The following is a 12,262-nucleotide window of genomic DNA, read 5'->3' on the forward strand; positions in this document are numbered from 1 at the left end:
CCTTCGTCAGGACTAACTGAAGGAAGAGTGAGTAAGGGATTTGAAAGCTGGAGGGGGAGGGGGAGATGCAGGGATAGAGCCGAGAGCTGGACAGGTGGTAGGCAAAAGGGGATACGAGAGGATTATGGGACAGGAGGTCCGGGAAGAAAGACGGGGGGGGGGTGACCCAGAGGATGGGCAAGAGGTATATTCAGAGGGACAGAGGGAGAAAAAGGAGAGTGAGAGAAAGAATGTGTGCATAAAAATGAGTAACAGATGGGGTACGAGGGGGAGGTGGGGCCTAGCGGAAGTTAGAGAAGTCAATGTTCATGCCATCAGGTTGGAGGCTACCCAGACGGAATATAAGGTGTTGTTCCTCCAACCTGAGTGTGGCTTCATCTTTACAGTAGAGGAGGCCGTGGATAGACATGTCAGAATGGGAATGGGATGTGGAATTAAAATGTGTGGCCACTGGGAGATCCTACTTTCTCTGGCGGACAGAGCGTAGATGTTCAGCAAAGCGGTCTCCCAGTCTGCGTCGGGTCTCACCAATATATAAAAGGCCACATTGGGAGCACCGGACGCAGTATATCACCCCAGTCGACTCACAGGTGAAGTGATGCCTCACCTGGAAGGACTGTTTGGGGCCCTGAATGGTGGTAAGGGAGGAAGTGTAAGGGCATGTGTAGCATTTGTTCCGCTTACACGGATAAGTGCCAGGAGGGAGATCAGTGGGGAGGGATGGGGGAGGACGAATGGACAAGGGAGTTGTGTAGGGAGCGATCATATGACTGTATTCATCTTGCACTCTAGGAGGGAGAAACTAAAATTGGATGGACAGTAGTGCTAGTCAGTTTGTGAACCTTGTAGAATTTTCTCTATTTCTGCATAAATATGACCTAAAATGTGATCATGGAAGAGGTGACCCTATGTCACCCCTTTCTAAAGATGCATTTCCATCTCTTACCAACAGTGCCACACTACCATTTATGCCTTCCTGCCTGTCCTTTCGATATAAAGTATATCCTTTGATGTTAAGCTCCGAACTATGGCCTTCTTTCAGCCACGACACAGTGATGCCCACAATGTCATACCGGCCAATCTCTAATTGCGCCATGAGTTTGTCCACCTTATTCTGGATGCTAAGCGTATTTAAATACAGCACCTTCAGTCCTGCATCTTTTGTCCTTTTAAGTTTTGTCTCTGTGGTTCATTTTAACTCTTTGCTCTGTTTGGATTTGTACCCAATTACTGGCTTGACCTTCCTTACATTTATGTTACTCCCATCATCTACTTGTTGGCTGCTAGCACATCCTCAGCTCTATCATACTGATTCCCATCCACCAGTCATATTAACTTAAATCCCTCCCAACATCTGGGATACAATGTTGGCATTTATTTCAAGGGGAATAGAATATAAAAACAAGGAGATAATGCTGAGCCTTTATGAGACACTGGTCAGGCTGCACTTGGAGAATTGTCAACAGTTTGGGCCCCATATCTTAGGAAAGATATGTTGTCATTGGAGAGAGTCCAGAGGAGGTTCACGGGGATGGTTCTGGGAATGAAGGAGTTAACATATAAGAAACTTTTGGCAGCTTACTGGAATTGAGAGGGACATGGGGGGATCTCATTGAAACCTACCGAATATTGAAAGGACTAGATAGGGTGGATGTGGAGAGGATGCTTCTTATGATGATGGTATCCACAACTAGAAGGCACAGCCTCAAAATTTAGGGGTGGCTCTTTAGAACAGAGGTAAGGAGGAATTTTTTTAGCCAGAGAGTAGTGAATCTGTGGAATGCTCTGCCACAGACTGCAGTGGAGGCCAAGTCCGTGGGTATATTTAAGGCAAAAGTTGATATAGTTTCCTGATCTGTCAAGGCATCAAAGGATATGGCGAGAAGGCAGGTGTAAGCAGTTGAATGGGAAATGGGATCAGCCATGATGAAATGGCAGAGCAAACTCGATCGGCTGAATGGCCTAATTCTGCTCCATGTCCTATAGTCTTATAGACTCCACCCCAGGGTTCAGAAAGAAAAAGCTTACTCTGACTCCCATTTCTTATGGAGGTCCAGAGTGCTTCTTTCATTCCACTAGATAAATGTTATTTCAGGGTTGCTACACCCACTTCTTCAAATTTAAGTTTAAACACGCAAGTTATGTAAGTCTGATAAAGCAGAAGCTGCTTTTTCAGATTCTAATTCATTTATTTATGACATAAATATTGAAACATGCAGTGAAATGCTTCCTTTGTGTTAACAACCTAAAGATGTGCTGAGGTCAGCCGCAAATGTCACCACACTTTCCTAAGCCAACCTAGTATGCCCACAAGCAATAGCAAAAAAATTAAACAAAAAAAACCTAGCAAAATATGCCATTTTCCTCTCTCCCACCCACCCATCCTCTCACACAGAAGACAGGCTTCCACATCAGGACAGGCTACCTCTGGACCTCTAACCTCTGGACACAACAGCCCATGGGCTTCAACCATTAGGTTTTCACTTTAGAACTTGCCAACTTTGGTCTTCAACCTTCAGGGTTTGATGTTTGGCATTGACTATAGGACTTCCCGATAACAGAACTTTGAAGTCTGGGCCTTTAACTCCAGAATACCATGGGCCTCCAACCCCGGGACTCACCAACCTGGGGGGGGGGGGGTATCTATGGCCTGGACTTGCAAACATGGGGCTTCTGACTTCCAGACATGCCAACATTGGGCTTCAGTTTCTGGGCTCACCAACTTTGGTGTTTGACCTTCAGTATTGACTCCAAAACTTGCCAATGACAGGGCCTCAAACAATGGACTTGCATGAACCTTTAACCCCAGAACTCGTCACCCTCAGGGTGGGGGGTGGAGGTCACGGGGGGGTTAGATGGTCTTCATCTTCAGTGCTTGCCAACCCGACATCCATCTTTCTACTGTGGAGAGCTCCAACCTGCATTCTAGGTCCTTTCCCTGACTTTCCATTTATTACCCTTGATATCTAACTCGCCTTATCCCTGCTGCTAGCTCCCTGCACTACCACCCAAACCATCCCTACGAACCCAAGAAGCAACTAGGTCTAAGCAACGACCTTGATGGACATCATAGCTCAGCGCTATCTTGACTGGAAATTCTTGGAACGATCCATAGTGAAGAAATAGGAATACTGAGTTCATATGTACTTACTACATTATAGAGGCTGATACACCATCGCTCAAAGAGAATCTGTCCTGAAAATCCATTGACAAATGCAAACCAAAGCTATAACATAAAAAGAAAGTCAACAGTTTATTCCTGAATGAACCATTCAGCATGAATGAGTTAACAGATGCGTACAAACAGAAACTTAGAAAACAGGACACGCTATTAGTTAAAACCTTCTTACCCATTGTTCGATAAAAGATTTCAATCCCAACTAAACACATGCACTTCCTTCTCTTTTTTTTTGTTTAAAAAGGAAAGTCACTAGCTGCAGCAGGCATCCTTTCCTTTGTTGAAGAAAGGTAATTGGGATAATCTTGGTATTTATAGACCAGAGAGTCTTACATTACTGGTGGGCAAACTATTGGAGAGGATTTTTATCGACAGGATTTCTGAATATTTGGAGAAGGATAATCTGATTAAGAATAGTCAACAAGACTTTGGTCAGATCTCACAAGCCTGACGGAATTCTTTGAGGAAGTGATAAACATATTGATGAAGGCAGAGCAGTGATGTGGCGCACAGTACAAATTAAAACTGCAATTAATTTACTTGTACTCTGGAAAGCAGTGCAAACAGACAAATTTTTTTTTAATATCACTATTATGAATCCTGGATTGACAAGTGCAATCAGTGTTACATTTAATCCATTTAGTGTTGTGTATGTTAATAGCAGGATCTCCTTTAACATCCCTCATGTTGCATTGGTGTTGGTGCCATGTTCTGCATTTTCATTTTTAATTTAGCAAGTTCTGGGTACGAACTCATAGAAACATAGAAAACCTACAGCACAATACAGGCCTTTCAGCCCACAAAGTTGTGCCGAACATGTCCCTACCTTAGAAATTACTAGGCTTACCCATAGCCCTCTATTTCTCCAAGCATCATGCACCTATCCAAAATTCTCTTAAAAGACCTTCTCATATCCACCTCCACCACCGTTGCCTGCAGCCCATTCCACAGACTCACCACTCTATGCGTAAAAAACTTACCCCTGACATCTCCTCTGTACTTACTCCTCAGCACCTTAAACTTGTGTCCTCTTGTGGCAACCATTTCAGCCCTGGGAAAAAGCCTCTGACTATTCTCACTATCAATGCCTCTCATCATCTAAAACACCTCCATTAGGTCACTTCTCATCCTCCGTCGCTCCAAGGAGAAAAGGCCGAGTTTACTCAACCTGTTTCCATAAGGCAAGCTCCCCAATCCAGGCAACATCCTTGTAAATCTCCTCTGCACCCTTTCTATGGCTGCCACATCCTTCCTGTAGTGAGGCGACCAGAACTGAGCACAGTATTCCAAGTGGGGTCTGACCGGGGTCCTATATAGCTGCAACATTACCTCTCAGCTCCTAAATTCAATTCCGCAATTAATGAAGGCCAATACACCATATGCCTACTTAACCACAGAGTCAACCTGCGCAGCTGTTTTGAGCGTCCTATGGACTCAGACCCCAAGATCTCTCTGATCCTCCACACTGCCAAGAGTCTTACTATTAATAGTATATTCTGCCATCATATTTACCTACCAAAATTAACCACTTCACACTTATCTGGGTTGAACTCCATCTGCCACTTCTTAGCCCAGTTTTGCATCCTATCAATGTCCCGCTGTAACCTCTGACAGCCCTCCACACTACCCACAACACCCCCAACCTTTGTGTCATCAGCAAACTTACTAACCAATCCCTCCACTTCCTCATCCAGGTCATTTATAAAAATCACGAAGAGTAAGGGTCCCAGAACAGATCCCTGAGGCACACCACTGGTCACCGACCTTCATGAAGAATATGACCCGTCTACAACCACTCTTTGCCTTCTGTGGGCAAGCCAGTTCTGGATCCACAAAGCAATGTCCCCTTGGATCCCATGCCCCCTTATTTTCTCAATAAGCCTTGCATGGGGTACCTTATCAAATGCCTTGCTGAAACCCATATACACTACATCTACTGCTCCACCTTCATCAATGTGTTTAGTTACATCCTCAAAAAATTCAATCAGGCTTGTAAGGCATGACCTGCCCTTGACAAAGTCATGCTGACTATTCCTAATCATATTATACCTCTCCAAATGTTCATAGATCCTGTCTCTCAGGATCTTCTCCATCAACTTACCAACCACTGAGCTAAGACTCACTGGTCTATAATTTCCAGGGCTATCTCTACTCCCTTTCTTGAATAAAGTAACAATATCCACAACCCTCCAATCCTCCGGAACCTCTCCTGTCCCCATTGATGATTCAAAGATCATTTGCCACATTTCTTCCATACTTTTCCCTGAGAACATCTGTTCCCAATTTAAGCTTCCAATTTCCTGCCTGATAGCCTCATAATTCCCCTTACTCCAATTAAACACTTTTCTAACTTGTCTGTTCCTATCTCTCTCCAATGCTATTGTAAAGGAGATAGAATTATGATCGCTATTGTAAAGGAGATAGAATTATGATCACTATCTCCAAAATGCTCTCCCTCTGAGAGATCTGACACCTGACCAGGTTCATTTCCCAGAACCAAATCAAGTATAGACTCTCTTCTTGTCGGCTTATCTACATATTGTGTCAAGAAACCTTCCTGAACACATCTAACAAACTCCACCCCATCTAAACCCCTTGCTCTAGGGAGATGTCAATCAATATTTGGGAAATTAAAATCTCCCATCACGACAACTCTGTTATTATTACACCTTTCCAGGATCTGTTTCCTTATCTGCTTCTCGATATCCCTGTTACTATTAGGCGGCCTATAAAGAACACCCAGTAAGTTTATTCACCCCTCTCTGTTCCTAACCTCCACCCACAGAGACTGTGTAGACAATTCCTCCAGGGCGTCCACCTTTTCTGCAGCCATGACACTATCTCTGATCAACAGTGCCACGCCCCCACCTCTTTTGCTTCCCTCCTTGTCCTTTCTGAAACATCCAAAACCCGGCACTTGAAGTAACCATTCCTGTCCTTGAGCCATCCAAGTCTCTGTAATGGCCACCACATCATAGCTCCAAGTACTGATCCATGCTCAAAGCTCATCCGCTTTGTTCACAATACTCCTTGCGTTAAAATAGACACATCTCAAACCGTCCGTCTGAGCACATCCCTTCTCTATCACCTGCCTATCCTCCCTCTCTCACTGTCTCCAAGTTTTCTCTATTTGTGAGCCAACCGCCTCTTCCCCAGTCTCTTCAGTTCTGTTCCACCCCCAACCCCCCCCACCTCCCCGATATTTCCTGCCTTAGCTCAAAGTAATCTCATGGTTCAGTAGGGCTGCAAGGAATAGTTGCAGTGGCAGCAATACCAATACATTCATTCTATCATGGAGAGTGAATATCCCTTGACATAATCTGAAGAACACGACAAAAATTTTCCAGGGACTTGGTTAATGGTACTCCATCAATGAAAAACTATAAATTAATAAATGAACTCATGATTCATCACATAATTGATTGGTGAACACTACTATTGCAAAATGGCCACCATTTCTACCTTCACAAACACAGCCATAGGTCTTTAAGGCTTACGTGCAAGATTTGTGCTTCAATGTAACTGACCTCTATATCAATATAAGCAGAAACAATATCAATGTAAATATACGATGAACTCAAGACTCAAACTTCTGTATGAGTCTCAAGGTTAATATAGATGCCAATGAAAGCATTTCAGAATCAGAATCAGGTTTATTAACACTGGCATGTGACATGAAATTTGTTTACTTAGGAGCAGCAGTTCGATGCAATAAATAATCTAGCAGAGAGAGAGAAAAAAAAAATAAATAAAATAAAATAAAACATAATAAATAAACAAGTAAATAAATTACATATATTAAATAGATTATTAAAAAATGTGCAAAAACAGAAATACTGTATATTAAAAGAAGTGAGGTAGTGTGCAAAGCTTCTAAGTCCATTTAGGAACCGGATGGCAGAGGGGAAGAAGCTGTTCCTGAATCGCTGAGTGTGTGCCTTCAGGCTCCTGTATCTCCTACCTGATGGTAACAGTGAGAAAAGGGCATGCCCTGGATACTGGAGGTCTTTAATAATGGATGCTGCCTTTCTGAGACACTGCTTCCTAAAGATGTCCTGGATACTTTTTAGGCTAGTACCCAAGATGGAGCTGACTAGATTTACAACCTTCTGCAGCTTCTTTCGGTCCTGTGCAGTAGCCCCTCCATACCAGACAGTTATGCAGCCTGTCAGAATGCTCTCCACAATGCAACTACAGAAGTTCTTGAGCGTATTTGTTGATATATCAAATCGCTTCAAACTTCTAATAAAGTATAGCTACTGTCTTGCCTTCTTTATGACTACATCAATATGCTGGGACCAGGTTAGATCCTCAGAGATCTTGACACTCAGGAACTTGAAACTGCTCACTCTCTCTACTTCTGATCCCTCTCTGAGGATTGGTACGTATTCCTTCGTCTTACCCTTCCTGAAGTCCACAATCAGCTCTTTTGTCTTACTGACGTTGAGTGCCAGGTTGTTCCTGCGGCACCATTCCACTAGTTGGCATATCTCACTCCTGTATGCCCTCTTGTCACCACCTGAGATTCTACCAACAATGGTTGCATCGCCAGCAAATTTGTAGAAAACTTCACTTCTTAGGGTTACCATTAGTTCCTCTGCCCTTTTAATGGACCTCAAAAGGATTAAATCTGCTATGGAAATCTCAGAATGATATTTAAAGTCTGCTAAAATTAGCTACTTTGGACATAAGTTAAATAGTAATTTGGTCAGGGTGTATTTTTTCTATAAACCATATTTTTCAGTAATGGCAGGGTATAAGGAGAATTCCCTGTCCTGGAATTTTAAGGTTTACATTTTTGTACATTCACTTCAATTCAGCCAAGTAATTTGAACTGTTTTTATACACACTGGAAACAGTCTGCATGATCAGTACAAACTCACCATAACTCTATAAATAATGAGCAACAGATTTGACAGCTTGGGAAAAATCTAGCCAGCAGCTACTGCCTTTTGATTAATGCTGTTATTGGCATGCTTGACAGTGGACATCAGTTATATAGATGGGAGCTTTCACTCTGCTATATGTCACAAAATAGACTTGTCAAACATGCACATATTACTACAGAACAAAGAATCGCATCAGCCACTTCAAGGGCGAGAAACAAAAACAGGCAACAGCAATCAATCCTTAACAGTGAACTCAATTCATAGTAGCCAGGTTTTATGTAGCAGCCATCACCTCCAGCAAGTGACACATCTTTATGGGACTCCTGAAACTTAACTGTTGCAGAAGATTGAGGAAAGAGCCACCATATTCCCTTCCTCCAGCTCATTTCAATCTAAAGGCAGGTTTTTTGACTAAGCCAAGGTTGTGGCAAAGTTTATGCCATGTCCCCACTCAATATAATCTATGCAAAGTGCTCAGTGCATTAACGGGGCAAGTTAAAATTAGGCTGTTTCAGGTATGCAGATTGAAAAGAAATGATTCATGGCAGTATGTAGAGTTCATCTGTCAAATATTTCTGCTTCAATTCGTAGCTTTAAAAACTAATTAAGTTACTCATCTGCAATTTACAAAGCATGTCAAATTGAAAATTATTGATTATATATGCTGATCCAACATCAATGATCATATTTGAAACATTTTGTTGTAACTTGATTCTCTGTTGTGCAAAAATTACTCAGGTCAGATGGCATAAGAGAGTGAACTCATATACAGAAAAGTGTTTTCATTTGTATTGTGTCCTAACTTACTGTCCATTATGCCACTGGCGTTTAGAACAGCAATAAAGGTCCTCCATCTCTGGCCGTGTTCAGGAATACCTTCATCATGTCAGTAGCTTCCTCTAAGTTTTCACTACTGTCAGTCATCCAAGTCCCAGGTGGAGACTCAGGAATACAATCATAAACAAATGTAGAGGATTCTTCATTGCTGTTTCTGTAACAGTTTTGTTTTACCAGTCAAGGTTGTTAGCCCTGAGCTGCACCCCTGAATCTGGAGACTGGTGGACACCAAATATTTTGACTTGAAATATAATTATTATTTTATGGTCAGCAGATGCATGAAACCCCAGCAAAACAGGACACTGCCATTGGATTCAATGCAAAGTTTAATGTCGTGCAGAATAAAAGTTGCATCAATCACTCAGCAGTCACTGGTTTTAGAACAATGGGACTGTTCTACAGTCTAAGAGTGGCTTAATGCTGCCAGTTCAGCTCAGAAGCACAGCCACATCCAGTGTAATTTAGCCCAATATAGAACATTTTCTGGGAGATGTTAATCCCAGCAAAAATGAATGAGAGATCTCAAGACAATATAACTGCAAGATTAAGAACATGTGTGTATGGATTATATTGCATGGATCGTTAGAGAGAAAGTCAAGGCATGGAAGAGAAAGGAGTAAGGGGAATGTTCAGATAGAGCCTTTGAGTTTTGAGGGATGAGGAATTGCTCATCGCTGAAGTTGAAAGTGTTGGGACTAAGATGATGATGCTTGGAAGAGATCAAGATGGAAGTCATGATAGAGGATGAGTAAACACGAGGACAAGCAAACTGAGTGCACATGTTGGCCACTTTTATTTTGAGATCCTATTATATTTTAAAGTTTCCAACAATGAACATACTGAATGCATCATGATTAAAAGCAAGTATTTTTCACTTGAAATCCAATGTATGTTATATACTAACCATTTGTTAAAAAAAATCCATAAAATAATTAATTAAAAAAAAAGAGAAATGGAACTGCAAGGGAAAAGATAAAAGATGGAGGAAGTTACAAGTTCATCAAAACTCATATGAATAAAGTAAAATGTAACCATCTGACCTGAGAGAAGCTTACATTCAATTCTTCCAAGCCCACCACTACTTTAAAAATTCGAACTTTAAAGTAAATACAAATTTAACTGGTGTAATCATGCCATGTTTTGACTGTTCCTTTGAATTCTGCAGCTCTGTTTGTTATTCACTGCTGCTAAAATATAAAATCAGAGGAGCAACATTTTAATATGGTGAAAGGAGATAGTTGGGTAGATTATTCAAGAAATCTTCAAAATGTCACAAGATCATGCATTTACTGTAGGTACTAAGTGCTTCTAGTAAAATAAATTCAAATTGCTCTTGTGGAAAATTAAGTGGTTATCCTTCAAAGTACAGAAATGCGATGCATTTTTTTTCTTACTAAGAAAGGTAAGTGAAGTCACAGTCAAGATCTAATGATGCAAACAATCCTGCCAAAGATTTGTAAACTTAACCTTTGTAAATTGATGACTATTACTTCATTGACATTACGTCTTCAGATAGCAGCTGAAAAATAATCCTAGTCTAACTACAGAGAAGCTTAAATACATCCGACATTAGACTTACTTCTGAAATGTGCTTTTAAATTTTTGTGGCTTATTTTTGGCCAAAGCAGACAAAATTATGATTTTTGTTTCTGGAATTTATAAAGGTGGATAAATGGGGAAAATATATGGTCTTAGTTTATGGAAAATGCTGACAAGGGAACATTTATTGCTCCTGTTCTGTTGTCATAAAGCATCAAGAGTCAATAGACCACAGTGTGGTACCGAAGCTCCATGTAGGCTACACTAAGTGGGAGTGTGCTTGTTTCAATATCAAATGGGCATTGATGAAGCAGTTGGATTTTATGACAATCCACTAAATTTCATATTAATATTTTTGGTAAAGCCCACTGCCTACCAGATTTATTAAATTCAAATCTGCAATTAACTTATAAATATAGCTAACAATAATTGATATTTTAACTTCTAGCAAAATCTGAACTTGAATATTGGAACGTACAATTTTTAAATTAGTATATTAGGACTGTGCCAAGATATAGGACTATATTAATAAACTTGCAGAATTGGTGCATTATAGACAAATTAACATCAACAAAAATAAGCTTCATAATTTTGATAAGTACAAGGTTGTCCTTAATAAGGGGCCAAATTTAAGCCCCAGAAACCGGTGGGATTGAGCAAGATGATTTACAAAATAAAAACCTAAGCTATCAATCAAACCCCTTCACATACTTCCAGTTTTAATGCAGGGAAGGCAATCGGCTTAGTCTCAGAAGATTATCCACAGAGTTTTTAAAATCAGCCTGCGTAGTACAAACTGGTATCACTGTCCAAATCTAATCCTAACCAACTCTGCTTCCAAGCCTTAGCATCTAAAGTGTAAGGGTGAAAGCTGCTTCCTCAAAGTTCCTCAATCTAATCTGCTTCCCTTTCCGTGATCCGATTCCTCAAGATGTCACTGACTGTTCCCAAAATCCAGCAATAAGCAACTACCTTCACGTCCTCCTATCACCCACACCAATCTCCTTTGTCCGACCTCAATGATAGGATGTACAGAGGCTTCCACAGGTGCTGCTGGGTGGTGGGGACAAAAAAAAACAATATATATCCAATAATATATCCAAGAGGTACAAGAAACTGCAGATACTGAAATCTGGAGCAAACAAAAACTGCTGGAGGAAGTCAGTGGCTAAAGCAACATCTGTCGGGGCAAAGAAACAGTCTACATTCTGGGTCAGAACTCTGTATTAGGGCACTGCATCAGGAGTAACATCTCCAAAGCCACTATGGAGAAATTCTCATCTCTTGAGATGTGGTTAAAGTGTGGAACCCTTAAGAAGAAGTTGAGATGAATAGCTCAATGTATTTAAGTGCAAGTTGGATAATCAATTGAGAGGGAACTAAGTAGAAGGCAACGTTTCTTTGGGTGAAAATGAGGAGAAGCAGAAACGGGTTGGGACAGGTCACAAATACTGGCATAGACTTGTTAAACAAAATATCTTGTTTCCATTCCATAAAAAACAATGTATTATTTTGTAATTCTGGTTAAATGCAAAGCAGCCTTAGGACAGATCATAACTGCAGCTATACAACTCTGAAGTAAGTTTGACTCTGTTTCTCAATTCTAGTCCTTTTGCTCATATCAAAAATGTCAATGCTACTGAGATATGATATCTATAAAGGGTTAGATTTAGATAATTTTCAACATGCAAAGCAACAAGATGATTTTAACCAGATTATAGGTCTTCAATGATGCAATTTATCATCAATTGTCCTGTCAAAAGCTTTTCTTGATAGAGACAGCACATGTGAAACACTTTTTTTGGATGCATAATTGCAT

At 40.9% G+C, this 12,262-nt stretch overlaps 1 protein-coding gene across 7 annotated transcripts in view; it reads right to left on the reverse strand.

The window, feature by feature from the left end:
• Positions 1 to 12,262, reverse strand: part of atp8a2 (ATPase phospholipid transporting 8A2) — a 589,180-nt gene that overhangs the window by 84,715 nt on the left and 492,203 nt on the right. For all 7 annotated transcript variants that reach the window (XM_063054225.1, XM_063054230.1, XM_063054229.1 and 4 more), the window contains one exon: positions 3,152 to 3,226. In XM_063054225.1, the coding sequence (XP_062910295.1) occupies positions 3,152 to 3,226 (75 nt within the window). The remainder of the gene's footprint in view (positions 1 to 3,151; positions 3,227 to 12,262) is intronic.

The sequence above is a fragment of the Mobula hypostoma genome, chromosome 7, assembly GCF_963921235.1.
Source record: "Mobula hypostoma chromosome 7, sMobHyp1.1, whole genome shotgun sequence".
Taxonomy (NCBI): domain Eukaryota; kingdom Metazoa; phylum Chordata; class Chondrichthyes; order Myliobatiformes; family Myliobatidae; genus Mobula; species Mobula hypostoma.